General features: G+C 33.0%; 2 protein-coding genes across 2 annotated transcripts in view; both read left to right on the top strand.

Annotated features, from left to right (window-relative positions):
* The first annotated feature begins 45 nt into the window (after positions 1 to 45).
* LOC106615545 (palmitoyltransferase ZDHHC3) lies at positions 46 to 1,608 on the top strand. Its single transcript, XM_014231806.3, has 4 exons — positions 46 to 284; positions 349 to 756; positions 826 to 1,038; positions 1,304 to 1,608. Exons 1-4 carry the CDS (start codon positions 201 to 203, stop codon positions 1,460 to 1,462), a joined length of 864 nt encoding a protein of 287 aa, XP_014087281.1. The 5' UTR covers positions 46 to 200; the 3' UTR covers positions 1,463 to 1,608.
* A 4,942-nt stretch (positions 1,609 to 6,550) lies between these two features.
* Strn-Mlck (Stretchin-Mlck) overlaps positions 6,551 to 19,706 on the top strand; it is a 100,517-nt gene continuing 87,361 nt past the window's right edge. The window contains exons 1-2 of the mRNA XM_070107724.1: positions 6,551 to 6,788; positions 14,875 to 15,046. Coding sequence (XP_069963825.1) covers positions 6,707 to 6,788; positions 14,875 to 15,046 — 254 coding nt within the window. The 5' untranslated portion in view covers positions 6,551 to 6,706. The remainder of the gene's footprint in view (positions 6,789 to 14,874; positions 15,047 to 19,706) is intronic.

Here is a 19,706-nt window from a genome sequence, read left to right as displayed (position 1 = left end):
TCGCATGTTTTTAATTCGTTCTCTAGTATGGCATCAGCTCAGCTGTATGCAAACAGGTGGCAGCAACACCGTCAGCTGCTGTAATGATTGTCGAGTCAAGATTATCATAATAATTAAATTGTAACTTTTTGTAAAATATAAATATATGCAACTCACTGGTTAAGGCGTGTAAATATATAATTCTTGCGAGGATCAAGAAGATGCATTCTCAATATATAACACTACATGGCGGTAGCAGGGATATGCATAATCGTTGTTGCGGTGGGCGTGCTTGGTGTGTAAAGGTAATTATCGCAATTTCTTGATATCTTCATGTTTAAATTTATTTCTACATTATTATTAATATAGGATATTTGTGGCATTGTCTGTGCGGTGTTTACATGGCTGCTAATACTATTTGCGGAATTCGTCGTAATGCGTGTGATACTACTACCGAGCCCATATCCGGTGTACAGTACAATAAACATTATAATATTCCAATTACTTGCCTTTCTAGCTTTCGCCTCGCATATTCGTACAATGCTGTCAGATCCCGGTGCAGTTCCACGCGGAAATGCAACAAAAGAAATGATCGAACAGATGGGTTACCGCGAAGGTGAAATGTTTTTTAAATGCCCGAAATGTTGCAGCATTAAACCGGAACGCGCCCATCACTGCTCAGTATGTCAGCGTTGTATTCGTAAAATGGATCATCACTGTCCATGGGTTAATAACTGCGTCGGTGAAAATAATCAGAAATACTTTGTACTATTTACGGTGGGTATTTGTTTTCAAATACAAATATTGTACATGAAGTTTATAAATAATGCTGCTCCGATTTAACAGTTTTACATTGCTGCTATATCCATACATGCCATGTTTTTAGTTGTCACTGAGTTCGCGCAATGTGTACATACGGAATGGCGACAATGTTCCCCGTATTCACCTCCAGCAACAATATTTTTGTTACTTTTTTTATCATTCGAAGCGTTATTGTTTGCAATTTTTACTCTTATTATGTTGGCTACACAATTAACTGCCATATTTAATGACCAAACGGTAAGTAATTTGAGATAATAACTTTTATCTATTGTATATACATACATATATATGTAAGTATGTAAGTGTAGTGATAAAATATTTATAATAGCATAATCACTCAGCACTGTACTAAAAGGTGTTGTGTATAGTTTTTAATTAAACGGTAAATACCAAAATGCAAATAATATGGTAGATTTTAAATATAAAGGCGATTAGTACAAATATACTATTTTTAAATTATCGTTCATTTTACTAATAAATTTCATTATAATTTTACTTACAGGGTATAGAACAATTAAAAAAAGAAGAAGCACGCTGGGTAAAAAAATCGCGTCTAAAAAGCATACACTCAGTATTTGGACGCTTTTCTCTGGCTTGGTTCTCACCATTTACGAAGCCATCATGGCAAACGAAATTCAATTCGCATTTCTATTCGGTTTAGAATGATCGATCGAGCGAGCTTCGTTTTTTATATCCCAGTAATATGTGTACCCTTTTTTAAAAGTATACTTAAAAAAATATGAGCAAATGATATAAGGAATATTTGTCGATAATTATTACAATCAGCTTCGAATTGCTGAGCTAGCTCTCGCTATTTGCAAATTTAGTAATTATCCGCTATAAATAGTTTCGAAACAGTAATTTTGCTATATTTCCATATTAACATACATCTTTACTTTTATATCCAAAGAGTTAAATTGCGGCTGAATTTCATTCATGTCTCTGTTCTACATTTACAAGAATACATTCTAATTTATTTTTCAACATTCATACATACATACATACACACATATCTATATGTGTATAAAGCGAAAAAAAAATGTTGATTTATATGAAAGTGGTGAAAATGCATGCTCCATTTCACGTACAACTGAACAAATGCAATATAATTCAAAACAATTATATAGATTTAACATATTCATTTGACATCTCTGAAATTTATTGAGCATTAAATAATATATTAAACACTGTTATATTATATTATACATATATTATTGTAAGATCAATATATATTATTCTTAGTTCTGATAGAAAATTTGGTTATAAGCAAATGATATCAAACAAAGGATGAAAAATGTCATTGTCAAAAAAATAATAAATAATACTACTACCATTCACTCCCATTTTCGAAAATAATATTATACCGTACTGTTTGTGTGGAAAACAAAAAAAAAATTAAAAAACTAAAAAATTAAAAATTAAAATTATATTTTTTTCCGAAATACGGAATTATCTACTAAATGTATGTAAATTTTAACAATGCAATGAATTAGTTAGGGAATGCAATTGTTGAGGTAAAATGCATAAGTATAATACATATGTATAATCAGTAGTTTAAAGAAAATTATATATTTAGTTTATCTACTGGTTATAAGTTCAAAATTTTCTATTAAAACTCAACACTATAATACTTTCTTTTTTATTGCTTTTAACTTCAAATCAAAGACTAAAATTAAGTATATACTTATGTACATAAATATATATATTTTCATATTATTAAGAATACTGTATTCACAGATTTTTATTCATTTTTAATAATATTAATTCCTATGAAAATATTTGCAAATGCGCTACTAAAGCAAAATTTGTGAGTAAATTATTATATATTAATATATGGATACACACATATGTTTAAAATATATAAATCTTGAGAAGTTGAAGAGGAAACGAACAAAGTACTATACACACTTACATACTATATTTTATACTAAAAAAATTATAATAACTACTTGATATGTATTTGAAGTATAAAAAGATGTGTGAAGTGATAATTTGCAATGAAAATTTATTTCATTAATAAAAACTTTTTTAAAAAATGTTTTTTATGTTATTTTATTAGCTTAATTTGTAAAAATTAAACTTAAATTTAAGTATATGCATATGTATATATCAAGCTGCAAAGTAATCAGCGAGTTCTCTCATAATTTTATTACGATAAGAGTTCTAAGGAATACCTGTAAAGTGTGACGTTAACGTCGGCTGCACCGGAGCTACAATACCATTCACTGGTGCATTTCTAATAGCAGCAAAGGATATAAAATAATCTTGATAGAATAAGAAAATCTTGATTTTGATCGCCCAGTTTGTAGGGCAGCTATATGCTGTATTGGTCCGATATGAACAATGTCTTTGGGTAAGTATTCAAAAATTCATTGCTTCGTTGTCAAAGTATAAAATTCTAAGGGCGCTACGGTCTTGTCGGATATCAGAACTTCCACTTGTATCCCAGAATAATTCAGATACTGAGCTACTTATGTTTCCTCTTAATTTATATTAGTTATAATACATTGACATTTCACTCTGCATTTCTATATGTTATTTTGGATATAAAATTTTGTAATTTTTCTAACTGTATGGTGAAAGTAGAAGTGAAATGGGGAAAAACTGTTACTTAAATTTTTTAAACTAATTTTATGCAGTCTCTAAATTAAATAAGATTTTCAATAATATATGTGTTTTGGATTCACTTTAACGGTTTATCTTCTGCTGATTGCAATATCACCGTTTCTCCGTCAACACACTCCAGCGAAGATATGTTATAAAAGAATCAAATATTCAAGTTGAAAACTTTTCCTTCAATATAATTAGAAGGCTAGAGTTTCCTCGAAGAATAGAAAACACAAAAAATTAACGAAACAAACTACGACACGAAACACCTTAAACTTGGTCTTCCCTTCGTTTCGTACGTGATATTACGAACCAATTAATTTTTATATTTTGTAGTCCAGAAAACTGACTTTACTTTCTATCATTTCTGTGATGAACGAAAGCTTTTTTGTTTTATTAGTTTGAAAATAGAAGTAAAAATTGGCATTGGAAACATAAAGGACGTTGGATATTTATTAAATTTTCGATTTTATTCTGAATATAAACGAAAAACCATACAAAATAATTTTTTATATATATTTATTGTACAAGTATACGTTTTCTAATCTTGGCTGGCAGAGATTTCTCAAGAAAATATTGTTGATTGTTTCGTGAGAATCTGATAAAATTTTCCGGATTTGCTAACTGAAAAAAAAACTGATTGATGGAAATTCGTTTAAATTTTGACTACACAAAATCATTTATTAATAGGAGAAAGAAAATTAGAAAATCAAACATGCAGGAAGTAAGGATTTTAGAAAGATATAACTTACTTTGGAAAGCAATTTGAAATAAAAATAGTATTCTCGAGGCTATCAGATCTTCGTTTCTACAAGATTTCAGCTTAGTAATCTTCATATGTAAAGAGCGTTTTTTAGACATGCAAGAAAAATTAAAGGTTTGCCAAAAATTTAGTTTTGTTATAAAGATAAGGGCCATTATGTTTTAAAAAGGATGTCTGGCAAGAAATCACCGTGGCTAGCTCGAATAAATTCTAGCCGGGAGGCCCAATATTCCGTTACTTTTTGAAGCAATTAGGGCCCAATTTTCTTGTTGAAGACATCATTCGCCTTGGGCTTATCTGCGTAGACAAGCTACTTCACATCAATAAATTGTTTCATATGGCATGTAGCCCCGTCTTGTTGGAACCAATGGTCGTCCACATCAACATCCTGGAATTCGGGCACGAAAAAGTCATTAGTCATGGATCTATATCGTATCATTATGACTGGCTTTATTTGTGAAGAAATATGGAACAATGATTCCCTCTGCCTATAGAGCACACCAAACAGTGACTTTTTGAGGATGTAACGGCGTCTCTCTAATGACTTGTGGATTATCATCATTCCAAATTCGATTTTTTTGCGATGCGTCGCGTATATCGATCCACGATTTTGATAAAAAATTTGCACGAAACCAAACTGAATGCAAATCAAGTAACAACTGTCAAAAAGACCAATTTCAAAAAAAAAAGAAAACAACACGTCTAAAAAAACACCCGTTTTATATTTTTATCTCTTCTGATGTTAATATTAAAACAAAGAGATCCAATATTACTGATTTTTTTTTTCGAATATCCAATTCTCGATGTCATTTTTCCCTCATCGCTTTTCGTGATCCACGTTTTATGAAACTTCTGACGAAAATAATGTAAGCCATATTATTTTGTAGCGAAATTATTATAAACCTACAAGATTCTTAGTATGCTCAAATTTCTTGAAGAGTAGAAGTGATAATTCTTAAATATAATCGGACCAGTTTTTCCACTTTCGGCACCACTGTAGATCTCCTGCACTTTCTGTCTGCTGTCCTGCTTGCCAGCGATCAGCTAAGCCGCCACATAGCTGCACATAAACAAACAAGCGCACCGGCACATGGGCACAGATGAGTTCCGCATACGCGGTGCACGACCTGCACATGAAAAGCGGCCGCCGTCTCAGTTCCACAATGACGAACGCAACGCTCGCACCTAAACTGAAAATAGCAGAACAGACTGAAAAGCCATATGTATGTATGTATGTAAGTATGTGTGTTAGCGATGGCAACGAGCCACCATATATTGCCCTGGCGGCCGGCCGATCCGGCTACTCAGTCTGAGGAAAACTGTCGAAGATCCAGGAGGTGTTGTCGCTGGATGCCGAGTAGTGCGTGAACAGTGCGATTTAGCTTTCCCCTACATACACACACACATACCCTGCTAAATACAAGTAAGCAGAGCGTGTGCGGGATAAATAAAGTGATCGTTTGAGAAGATATGTAGTCAGTCAGCGACGTCTCGTCCATAAGTACTTAGGTAAAAATAGGGTGTTCAAATCCGGTGATCGCGGGTGGAAAATTTTTCAAATAATTGTACGGAGTTGAAATTCATAATCGTTAGCAGTGTTTTGCGAGTGTATACAATGTCAGCTGAAATATCGTGTTTTAGTGGACGACGGGCGCCGGAGTTAGCATATAACGGTTAAAAAGTGTCGTATAAAGTAGGTTATCGGTGAAAATCAAATTGCGAATTATTAATATTAAAATTTTAAAATGTATATGCAAGAGCTCAAAAGTGTTTCGAAGTGAAATGGCAAATTCGGAAATATTTGTGTGAAAAAAGCTACATGCATACATTATTGAAGAGCAAAAAATTTAAAAATACCATACCAGCGAAGGAAAAAGATTACAGGCTGCTGTGTATAAGCCCGCTGATGCGACGGCTGGGAGCCATTACCAGAACCACATCGCGTGTATTTGTGTGTTCGTGTGTATACCCGTGTGTGTTGGTGCGCTAGTTGGTATATGAATTCCGTTATTCTGTGGCATGCTAAATATAAATATCGTATGCATATTTTGTAGTAGCTCCTGTACATAATAATTTCGGCTGGTCGAGTTTGTGTTGTGATCTCTCCGAGAGCAAAAATAATAGGAAACTAAAAAATCGCAGCAAAATATATAAATACTCCTACATGCATAGCGACATATACATAGTATATAATAGTAAAATAAGCAATTAGTGTGTTTAAAATATTATATTATTAATAGTTAGTTCATATGTATGTATGTATATATGTATATAGTATCTATATAGCTCCCTACAATTCGTTTTGTTGTAATTTCGCGCTTTTGTAATTTCATGTGTCATTGCCCAGGTGCGCTTGAATTGAAACAACCAAAACACATACATATAATATATTATATATGCAAATATATACATATAAATATCCTATAGAGAATAAATTAAAATAATCGAAGTGTTAAAAAAGAATCAAGTTTTTCGGCTCAACGCTGGCGTCCTTGCTAGGGTACACGAATCTGAATCGACCTTACCGCGTTCCCGATGGAGGCTGCTGAGTCAGCCGGTCTGCCAGCCGACCAGAGTGTAATTACAACATCAGCCAACAATGCGATAAACACAACAGGTAAACAAACGAGCCGCACAAATGCGAATCATATGATAATTGTTATGCAACGGAATTTTTCTTTTCAAATAAAAATTCGAAATTCTGTGCCGAATGGTTTAGAAATGGGGCAAATTCAATTTAATATGCCGTGTCCCGTGCTCAAGCATTAAAATTGTTTCTACTCGGTTTAGGAAATTATTTTTTGCATTTTAAGATCGAAACACGTACCCCCGACAAGTTTTATAGCGACTTGAATTGTTGTCTTTAAATAGCCGAATTTTAGGTGCTAGGGAGAATTCAAAAAAGGAAATCTTAATCGTTAATTATTTTCAACTATTAAAACATAATATATACAGTGTTCCAATAAAGTCTTCGTACAGAACCTAATAAAAAATTTATTGATACAAATCAGCAACACATTGCAAAATTTTTAAAGTTTTTAAAATTTTTATAATAAACATTTGCTTATGACAGATTTCATTTTATATTAATTGAAAAATAAATATATTTCAGTAAATGGTTTCAAAACTATATATACAAATTGGAAGAATTTCGCTATTTAGACTCCAATAAAGTCTTCGTACATTTCTTTTTAAGTAAAATAAATAAATAAATAAATAAGTCTAATTTTGTTGGATTTTAGTATTTAGTGGGATAGCCCTTGTTTTTAATGACAGCATAAAGGCGATCTGGCATCGATTCCACAAGCTTTTGGGTATATTTTACATCAATTTTCATCCACTCCTGTTGAAGAACGTCTTTAAGGCGAGTTTTTGAACTTATATGATGAGTCCTGATTCGTTACTCGAAGAAGTTCCAAATATGCTCAATAGGATTAAGATCAGGACTCTGTGGTGGTGTCTCCAGCAAATGCGAAACATTGTACGCCAAGTAGAACCTTGTATTATGAGCCATGTGTTTGGGGTCGTTGTTTAGCTGAAAATAAACCCATACCATACCATAATAATATTATATTTTAAATAATTGTATTAATTTTGCCACAAAGTTTGTAACAACTGGAAGGAAAAGTCAAAGGGGTCTCTAACAAATATATGGTATAATACAATTTAATGGTCACCGTGATGAGCTGAGTAGATTTAGAATGTCCGTTTGTGTGTATATACGCAAACTAGTCCCTCAGCTTTTGAGATATCGCTTTGAAATTGTGCTTACGTCATTTTCTCCGCAAGAAGCTGTTGATTTGGATATTAATATCCGACCACTATAACATATAACTGCCATACAAACTGTGAAGGGTATTCTAGTTTCGGTGCAACCGAAGTTGACGTTTTTTCTTGCTCAATATCTTCAAAGCAGAAAAAATTTGGTAAATTGTTCATCAACTTAAAAAATAATAGGTATATATTTTCTAATCGGTTATTGTAAGCGTGAGCATGGTTCATAATTTTTCATACTTTTTGTGAATTGTCTGAATGTGGATTTGGTAACCTCTTGAAAATATAAATTCAACAAACTTAAAAGATAATCAGGACAACGTTTTATAACATTTTTAAGAAGTGCCTTAAAAAAATTGCATGTAGAGTTTTGGCTTGCCAATGGGATTGAATAATTCTAATAAGAACAATTGTATAAACAGTATCTTTCTAAAAGTGAGTTTTACTTTGGAAAATTTGCTTCCACGGCCATTTTGCGAAAGTATTTTTTCGATGTTCATAGTGCTTATCCATTTTAAATTTTATGAAAATGTATATTTAAGATAAGGGTTTGTCAACAAAAGTTTCCTTCAATAAATTGATTGTTTCGTCAGCTGTATGGCATGTAAGTCTAGGAATATCCCCTTTGAATGTAATACTATGACCCACTTAATTTTTAAAGAAATATGGACCAATGCTTCTGCCTACAAAGCACACCAAACAGTGACTTATTGAGGATGTAACGACGTCTCAAATATGACTTGGGGATTATCCTTACTCCACATGCGACCAAAAGTGAGCTACATCGCTGAATAAACATTTTCTTGTGAAAATTGCGATCGGTGGTCATCTCCTTTTGGGCTCATTCCAGAACGTTGATCCTGAGTAATTCTGTTCATTATGATCTCCCGAACCAAACTGAGTATAAATCAAGTATCTGTTGTAAAAAAGACCAATTCCGAAAAAAGTATTGTCTCATTGTAAACCACACGTCTAAAAAAACACCTTATATTATCAAAAGCAACTAATTTAGAAATTTTTATGTAAAGATGTACCGATAACATCCATTCATTCTTCGAATCTATCTACATATACAGCACTTTCAAGAAGAAGAAAAAAACTTTGCATTTTGACAGCAAAAAAATTCTTTATCAAAAATAATTCTATAAAATATCTAGTTCTTAATTAAATTCTTGGGACACGAATGAATTGAATATTACCCTTCTATCAACTTTATCAATGCTATCTTAGCTATCTATAAAAAGAATTTGTGACGGTACCCTGTATAATAGCGACTATGTAAGAATTATGCCCAAAAGAAACTTCCGAAAATATTCGTCAATACACTTGTGCCCATACATATGTACAATACATACAGATATCTTTGTACTCGCACTTGTATACTAGAAAACTGCGCATTTTGTCCGGCTCTTGCTGATACCGTTTGTTACTCGTATAAATATGGTTATTGCAATTTTCCTCAGCCCTACCGTAGAGCAGATTTTTTATTGTAGGGGGAAGGCAAAAGGAAGTTTTCGCATTTTGCTCGATTTTCGATACCGGAAATATTTGGTGAAATTTTAAGTTCAATTTGCATAGAAGTTATGTAATCATGCCAAAAGATGGTTAATAAATTTGATTTAATGCGAAGTTTTCTCTGAAAATTAAGAGTAGGGTTATATGTAGTAACATCGTACATCCTGGAAAAGTTATTCTTATTTGATTAGACTATTATGTTAATAATATTACGATCATATTAAAAACTTTTTTCATTTTTCAGAACTTAGGAGTCCGGAAACTTGAGGATTATCTTGTTTCCGGTGTAAATATGTTTACTACCGTCCCCCAAGATATACGGCGTTGCTTGTTTCTATTTTTGTTTTCGTATCTTATTGACCGCAGTCAGCGGGAAAGTTGTTGCTCTATTTATAGTTTTGAAAAATACATTTGACTATTGCTTCGAGCGAAATCATACAGCAGAAGTTTAGGGAAGACAGAGGGTCGTTACAATGCACTATTTGCCAGTTTAACAGAAATATGTTCATTGACGTCTCGCTCTTGCCAGAACAAATATGAAAGTTTATTGTGCATGCTCTTTTCAAAAACGCCATACTTATTTTTATGTCACATGGGTAGGGATAGTTGCATTCGAATAGTTCTGTTTTCTATCTAAAATTTAATAACACATTACGTATATGCTAATGCTTGAAGCAGAATGCTGGAATCTAAAGGTAGGTAGGAAGATCCTACGTAAAATGTGCGAGCCTTTATGGATTAGTAACTGCGACTATCGCTTAAGATGGAATATGAGCTTTACTAAACACCAACTCAGCGAAATAAAATGTGTGCTCTAAAAATAAGCGGATTCTAGTTAGATATATACAATAGGCCTCGCAACCTGTGAATTTGGATAAAATAGCTTAAATGAAGAAGCTGAAAGAGATTTCTGGGCAGCTTACTCTCGGGAAATACTGAGCTAAGTGGTGGAACCGTCCATTGTCAGCAACACCTCTTTTTTGATAACTGTGGTTTCTTAAAATAGATACTGCAATGTTGATACAAGTATGAACTTACTGTAAATCAGTAAAACAAAAGACATTGCACCTGAAACTCGAGTTCATATGCTAATTTAGTGCTTACTATTAAACACTCAGGAACACTGAGTTTACCATACAATAAATTATTCTTTAACTCGCAATAAGTATTATATGTTTTGCGCAAATGTACACTTTACGTAGTTTCGGAACAAAGTTGGCTCCTACTTTGACAATTCATATTTCTTAAGAGACAGTGTATGGTATATTCCTAGATAGCAAGCTTCAAATTAAACACATTTACAATTACTAACGAGAACACTTGACAAATGTTTATAAACACAAAACGGGGTACCATAAAAGGGGGATGTCTTATGTTTGTACTTGATGAATCTGTCTATCATTCAAAGAACAAGGCTGCTAACTAGATTTTGGTTCTCTTAACTTTTTATGCCCTGAACTGGGAACCGCCATATCGGAATACTATATATAGCTGTTATACAAACTTAACGATCGGAATTAAGTGATTGAATAGGACAATTTTTTATTTGACGAGATATCTTCACAAAACTTGTCACGGGTTATTGTCTAAGGCAACGGCGCAATCGCCTAAGAAAATGTTTGCCATACAAACTGACTGATCAATGTAAGGTCTTTTGTATTTGTGAAAAGTATTTTAGCTTCGGTGCAACTGAAGTTAAAGTTTTTCTTGTTCTTTACTGCTGTTGTCAGGGGAGCATTTTTTTAACAAGGCAAATAGCCGAAAATTTTTTCGAGGCAAGACTGTTGTGTCAGATTTTATAAAATACCCTTCGGTATATTGAGCCAACATGAATATTCAGACACATACTAAATACAAAAGGATATGACATAAAAACGTATTTCTGATGGACAAGTTTTAATATTTATAGATAGATCAGGTCGATATAGTTACTTTTGATTGGGGTAAGAAAGAAGGAATACCATTTAACCCGCCACCATAGAAGTAAGGGAACATACCGGTATAAGGTGCCATATAAAGCGAATCCCACAAGCTGTGGGTATATGATAATGTTTCTACACATAACGCTGTGGTAGTAAGAAGTGGAGGTATTCATATCATTAAAGTCTTTCAAAATAATGGATGCCTATACTGCTAAATATTGAAACCTTTTATAAATTAAAGTAAACATTTTTAAAGATTTTATCAGTCATACTAGTTTTCCAATATAAAATCCTAAAATTTGTATAGGGTATTGAATTTGCCACGAAAATTGTAACACCTAGAAAGAAACGTCGGAGACCATATAAAGTGATCGGTATGTACGCGAACTGGCCCCACAGGTTTTGAGATATCGATCTGAAATTTTGCAAACGTCCATTTCTTTTTAAGAAGCTGCTCATTTGTCGGAAGCGCCGATATCGGACCGCTATAGCATACAGCTGCATTTCAAACTGAACGATCAAAATAATATCTTATATGAAGAACTCTTTTATTTGAAATAATATCTTTATGAAATATGGCATGGATTATTGTCCAAGGTAATTATATATATATTATAAATTGTTCAGATCGGAGCGTTCGCAATAGCATATAGATGCGTTGTATAGAAAATATTTTTACTTGACGATATATCTTCATGATATTTCGCATGGATTATTGCTCAAAGCATTCTTATAATCTGCAAACAAATTGTTCTGATTGAACCTCTATAGCAGATAGATGCCATAAAAACTGGCCGATCAAAATCAAGTTCTTGTATGGAAACTTTTTTATTTGGGATGGGTATTATAGCTTCCGAGCACCCGAAATTTGTTTTTTCTCGTTTCTTTGTTATTTTAAGAATTAAGTGCTGCATATGTCGGCCATCCACTTTTAATAGAGTAACATGAATTTGTAGGTAAATTAAAGAAACAAGAGCGCTAGGTTCCTTAAGGGAGACAGCAATGATTTTCATACTTCAAACTTTGATTTTAATAAAATATTTTATTGAAATATATACCAAAAAGCTTTTGAAGAATTTCTTTGCATAACACCAAAAAGATTGCAGTACAATCTGAAAGTTGCAATTTTCATTTGAAATAAAACGAGGTTGCAATTCATTGTTACAATATGCCTCTCTTCAATATGAACTTAAATTTTATCAAAAAATAAACTTTTTTACGAGGATTAAAAAATGTATTGTATGTTTTTTAACTATTTTTTTAATTTTTTTGGAAAAAAAAATTAATAATGATAATAGATCAATTTCCGGTACATATAGAGGGCATTTTTCAAAACGATTAGTTGAAAAGCTGTAAAAAATTTCTGAATCGGGTCCTGAAACAGTACTACTAATTATAGTGGCTTATAACATTAGAATGAGTCGGAATTTTCATTTAAAAAATTCAAAACATATTTTTCTATAGTTTTCTCTAAAAGTTATGATATAAAAAATTGATTTTGTGAATCATCTAATCCTATTCCCCCTTTATCATGTTGGTATATTTCACTTTTCCCAGGTATGGGATTAATTACAATATGATATTCATTGTTTTGGAATATAACTAATAACACCAAAATAAAAGTAAAAGATAAACAAAAGCTTTGTTATAAATATGTATATATGTATGTTATATTCATATAATGGCGTATGTGCAAGTCCAACATTGCGTATACGTGCTCATCAACTCGGAGTACTTATTTGTCGAATGCCAATTTTCATTTGCCAACATGCGATAATTTGTTGTGAATTTTTATTGTATAATATATTGCAAATGTAAATGTGTTGTTCTTTATTTTCGTATTTTAATTTTACGGCAGACTGACTAGTTTGTAGTTTTAAAATTATGTTACTGGGACTTGGCACCACTAATTGATGTTGCTCATACCACATGACGCACACGTCGTGCGTGTAGTACATATTTACCATATGTAGATCGTATGACATCATTGTCTAAAAGCATGGACCATAAGAGCCAAATAAGTTTGAGTCTACAAACTACAAATATTTGAAAGTTGTTAAAGAATTGATTGTGTTTAAACGTTGCACAGTATATCATCTAAATATGCGATTAAATTGTTTGTCATTGTTTATATAGTTATATAATGATTCCCTGCCAACTCAAACAAACACAACTAAACTCGTCAGAAAAAATTTGCAAGCTGTCTTCCGGATTCTTTGAAATTTTCGGAAATAATTGCCTTATATTAGTTACATATAACCCTAAATGTTGTAATTTTTCGGTTTTACTCGTAATATAAAATTATATTATGTATATCAAAAGGGCACTTTGAAAACTTTAATCATTTTTAATATTAACATTTTCAGCCGCCTGCCTTGAGTTTTAGCCTTTATCGAAGAAAAGGTGTAAAATGTGGCGCATTTTCTCTTTGAAGGTGGCCATATTTGACGGCTGCTCAAACAATACTGAGTAAGGTAGGTATATAGGTAGAGGTGATGTCTGTTCTAGGACGGGCGGCGGATTGTGAAACCCCCGCGACTAGAATCCCCTCACTCTAGTATGTCCTCACTAAAACACCCTGTACTCCTGATAAAGTTAATCAATACAAAAAGTTGTATATGCGCAACTTCCGAGACATTGTCTAGAAACCCTCGACTGAAAATTCCGATTAGTTTCCTATACAAAGCCTTGCATTCGCATAAAAGGGGTTCTATAGTCTCTTATTCTTCTACTTCTAGATCTGAACAACTTTATCGGAGACTGTAGCCTTAATTTTGTCAATAATACATTGCAAATTTAGTGAAGTTATGTTTTCAAGTATAAGTTTTCCATATAAGAACTTGATTTTGATCGTCCAGTTTGTATGACTACTATATATAGCGGTCCGATTTGTACAATTTGAATTTTTCGGAGATTGTAGCGTTGTCCAATTATATATCGTATATACTTTATAGGGTCTCCGACATTTAATTCTTGGGTGTTACAAACTTCTTGACAAAATTAATATATCCTGTTCATAATATATAAATAATAGAATTTTTACTAGATCTTATATACTCCCAAATTTTTTCCTCTGGTTTTTTCCTATGTTTTATACAACGTTTTGTTCAGTGCTGTCATGCTCGTCAAAAGCTTTAAATTTAACGGCAGTGTTTCCTTTATATTGATTTAAAAATTGGCCGATTTGAACGAAAGTCAATGAAATTAGTTGTTAATTTATTTTTTTATTGTTTTCGGAGTATTTTTTGATTAGCAACGTATCGCTTTTAGCCTAAAATTATTCCTCTTTGTATCAGTGCCATTCGAATATTACAATATCAGTTTAAATTGTTTTTTTTTATTTTATTAAACAACTTCTGATTTAAAAATTTGACAGAAATGACGTTTTGAAGTTGGTCAACAAACGAAGATGAGGTTATATATTTATATATGTTAATATTTCGAATTCTATTTTTGTATATGTATATATGGGTCTCTTATTTATTCTTCCAGATCCCCAGGGTTTTCCACTCGAAAGCGCGCAACAGCAAAAGCCACCACCGAAACTTTCATTTAGCGAAAATTCGAGTTCGCTAATACGATGTGTACCGAACGAAAGAGCGATATTCTTCGTGAAGATCGACTGTGATGAAGATTCCGACTTGTTGCCGTTACAATTTGAATGGTGAGTATAAGTAATAAAAAAATAGAAATGATGAACCTAACGTCATAGAACAGCGTTTCAGAAATATATATAATATATATAAATATACAACAATATGTTTGATTTTGTTTTAATATTTAGAGACAAGTTATCATTTGGATTTTCGATTCCCTACTTTCTCATTTCTTTCGTTGGCCTCGTACAATTTTTGGCCATTTTCCAGTGTCGATGCAGCTGCCGACGGCACTTTCATTAAATACACTCAACGACGCTCTCGTTGAGCGCTAACTATACGCCTTGCCAATTTTTTTGTTTTGATTAGTCGGAGCATACTGAGAGCTGCCTACCACCTACAGATTGAGGCAGTATGCCTTTCGGTGCTCAAAATGACCGGAAAGAGCGCTGCGTGATAGCGCCGAAAAATATTAGCCATGCTGAAATGAAGAACATCCGCTAGCTAATTGTTTGCGTTAGTGCGAATACACGATTCACAGCGAAAAAGTTCGAAGTTGACAGATAGCATTTTGATGGCCATACATAAGGCGAAATTTTTGAGTATTGCAATGGCAAAAATACTGAAATTTCGTACAACTTTTTCTCTATCGTGCGAATGTGTTAGTATGAACGAGGAAGTACGGAGAGTTTGGTTCTTTGAAGGTGTGAACAAAACCCTGCTCACTGGTATTCTCGTTAGTCCTACTTTGTCGATCGTCATGTTCAGAGATAAACGCTCGGATAGCCGTTGCCCTTAGTGAACATAGCTAGTTAGAAAGTAAAAAAAAAAAAATAAAAGTTTTAATATATACACTACAAATACATATTAAAAAAAAACGTTGTGTGTAACAATCTAAAATATGATTTTAAAACTTGTGAGCAAATATTGTAAAATATGTATTGAAAAACATACTTTTTACAAAAAATCGCAAAAATATATATGATAATTGAATTGTTTAAAATGCTTCTGTGTGTGAATTGTAATGCAAAATGCGCAAGTGGATGATAGAAGGCTAGAAAAAGTGGGAGTAACAAATTTCATAATGTAAAAATGTGAAAGCGAGTAACAAATTTATGACGGATAGAAGACAGACAGAGGTTCATTCTAATGAAAAGTTATTAAAAATATTTAAAGTTGTTCAAAAAATAATTGCAACTCAATTAGTAAAGATCGTAGTGATAGAAGAAAATGGAACACCGAAAATGTTAACTAAAATAATAACCTTGAATTCTGTAAAATACTTTACTATATATATTAGAAGATGTGAATATAATAAAAAAATGCAATTCGCAGGCTTTTGCTCTTTAGAGCAATTAAACCAGTTGTAGAAAATTGTGTAGAGTTTCGTGTTTTAGGCCGCAAACGCATTAAAATGCCTTATTGCCAATGATGGGTGATCTCATCGAAATTGCCCTATTTATCTTTTTGTCGTTCTCTGTCTTAATTGTGGCACTTGCCCCATATTTCGCTGTTCCTCATTTCGCTAAATTTAGACACTTGCTATTCGACGTACATATAATGAATGTGTAAAAATACAGATGCAGCTTCCTAGCTTCCTATCAGCCACAGCGCTTCAGACTGCAGGCCGATCGAGGCGTTGTTCATTTTTCTTCATATTCACTTTTGAAGTAGAAACGTATTGGGGTATAAAAATTATTATTGTAATGTTTCACAACAATTTACGAGTGTGAATTACATAATGGAATTTTCGCTTGTCGCTACAGCGCTCAGCGATCAGTTAGCAGTTGTCTCTTTTTTATTTTTGGCTCCTGTGATTTTGGCTGCCGCCGCTTGCTGTCTTTGATAATGGCATAGGAATGTTTGCTTGCTCGCTTTAGTGCCGAGAAGTCACTCGTTCCATTATTGTTATTTACGGTCTCTGCGTCGTAGTGCGGCACAGCATTTCGATACTTTTGCAATGTATTTTCGTAAACAAAAACAATCACTAAGAGTGCACAATACAACAATGAATAGATTAAGAAATTAAGAATAAAATATTTCAAATAAATTATCTGAAAGCTAAGCAGAGATGAGTGAGAAATAAAATAATTTAATATTAAGTAGAAAATATAGGTTTAATAATGCAGATTTAGCAGGCGTGACCAAAGCGTCAGCAATTGCATCGCAGCTCCTATTAGATATTGTCTGTTCTATTTTTACATATGAGAAATTATTTTTCACAATTCTGTTCTCATTTTTGATATGACTGTTAAATACAGTCATTAGCTTTATGCTACTATGGGTGGTAAGGGTAAAGGGTGTTTTTTTATACATGTGGTTTTCAAGAAGATTTAAAACGCATATAATTTAATGTTATGACCTAGAATTTTGCTTTATTGTAAATATAAGGGTTTGCCATTATGTTCTTAAAATGATTTTGAGCATGTCACCGCCGCTGTTGGCTCGAATAAATTCCAACCGGAAGGCTTTAATTTTCACCCACTTTTTGCAGCAATTGGAACCGTATGTTAGCAGTAATACGCCGAATATTTTCTTTCAAGACGTTAACCGTCTCGGGCTCATGTGCGTAGACAAGCGTCTTCACATAACCCCACAAGAAATAATAAATGGTGTAAAATCATATTATCTGGGCCACAGGCCTATGACGCGGGATGTTCACCAAAAGTTTCCTTCAATAATTTAATTGTTTCGCTGGTTGTATGGCATGTAGTGCTGTCATGTTGGAACCAAAGGTTGTCTGCATCACCACCCTCAAATTCAGGCTCGAAAAAGTCATTAATAATGGCTCTATAGCGTTGCCCTTTAAAGGTAATGCTATGGCCGACTTATTATTTAAGCAAATATGGACCAATGCTTTCTTCTGCCTAACGCAAAATATTCAATGGAGTGGATGGACACAGTTCCAATTTTGCGTACCTGACTGAATGAGTCAGGTCTTTTTCTACACTTTGCTCCACAACACCAATAGCGTCTTCGCTTATCTGCTGGAGTAAAAGTGGTGCGAAATCGATCCATAGTTGCTGGAATAACCGCCTCTGCAGGGCGATTAAGTCGACCAAATATTGGACGCAGCGCGTGATGCGTCGCGCGAACCGAACCATTATTTCGTAAGAAATTTGCACGGTTTGCAATCGTTGTTCCGGAGTAAGTTTGTTCATTATGAAATGGCAAACTAAACTAAGTATAAATCAATCAACAACTGTCCAAAAGACCAACTCCAAATGTCGTTCCACTATACTTATATGATACCGGTTGTTCAAGCAAATTTCCCTGTTTGTATTATAATTCTTGACGGCAATTTGCCATATGAAAACTTGGTAGCACTGAAAATAGCCACTTAGGTATCCGCACACTCTCTTATATCAATTCAATTCGATGACTTTATTATTGCTTTTACATGTACTATTTTAGGCAAGAGAGTAGGGTGTAAAGCTAGAGAGCAGAAAAATGGCGAATCGAATACAGCATATATGTACTTGTATATGTATGTCTAAAAATATGTTCGCCGGATTTAAGATTTCATATTCTAAGAATTATGAGATTTGTTGATGTGAATAAACTCTTGTTGGGTATATAATATTTCAAAGATTTCTCATATAACAACACCACCTATCTTCTTTGCTTTAGAATTAATTTATCAATTTAATGGAATAAGAAATTTAAAAAAGGTGGCACAGTCAAATATATTTGCAACTGCAAGCGTTTTAAACCTCTCCAAGTTGATACCCTTACTGCTTCTTTATCTACACCATAGATAAATTATCGGATAAGTCATAATATATATATCAATACGAACTAGGGTTGCCTGTGGTCGAAACTCGACCAATAAAAAATACAATTTATTTACAATGTTAATAGTATTTAAATTCTATTGAAGAATTTGAACAAAATCTAAAGAAAGTTGTAGAAAACAATTTATAAAAATAAATTTAAAAAAAAAATTAAAATTTATAATTCATTCTCGTGCAAAATTACTTATTCTGTTTCTGGTTTTGGCTTAATTCTTCCTTGAATGAACAATCGAATCAAATCGGCTAATTTGAATTTGTCGTCATATGTGGCCACACATGTACCCACGAAAGGATAACTCTACTGACTGCAACGTAAAGTTGACCAACTCTATCAAATGTCTGTCCTTGGGATTTGTGAATTTATACACTCCTATTTTGTTGTTGTTGTTGATATTGTCGACTTAACCAACTACATAAAAGTGACCTCGGAAACAAATTTTTCAAAAAATTATCTATCACACAATGTACTTGAGTTTAATCTAAAAATTTCTATCTCACCAAAATAAAACGAATTATATCAGAGGTTATTTCCACTTCACTGTGGTTTTTTTCACAAACAATCCTTGAAATTCAATGTGCGTTAAAAATGGAATTGTAAAAATATTTCAGTGCTGCAACACGCAAAGTCCAAAAATAATTAAAAGTGGAAAAAAATCGCAACCATAATTCCGCCGTAGACGATTCACAATTATCCGACATATGTATTTCCAACTTATACAGAACAGCGACGAAATGTACTTCTGTATACGACTGTGTTAAGTGTGATGCGTAATGGTGAAATAACATCGACCAATGAAAACGCACCACAGCGCTTGTAATTTTTGTAGTCGCTAAATTTGCGTCAACGCATTTTTACTTGTGTTCCCGTGGACGGACACGCGAAAGAATCCCGTTATGCACTTCTGCATGTCTTTTTTATATATATATGTATAAA

Source organism: Bactrocera oleae, chromosome 4 (assembly GCF_042242935.1).
Source record: "Bactrocera oleae isolate idBacOlea1 chromosome 4, idBacOlea1, whole genome shotgun sequence".
NCBI lineage: Eukaryota > Metazoa > Arthropoda > Insecta > Diptera > Tephritidae > Bactrocera > Bactrocera oleae.
The sequence above is the reverse complement of the archived record's forward strand: the minus strand, read 5'-3'. Positions and strand labels throughout refer to the sequence as shown.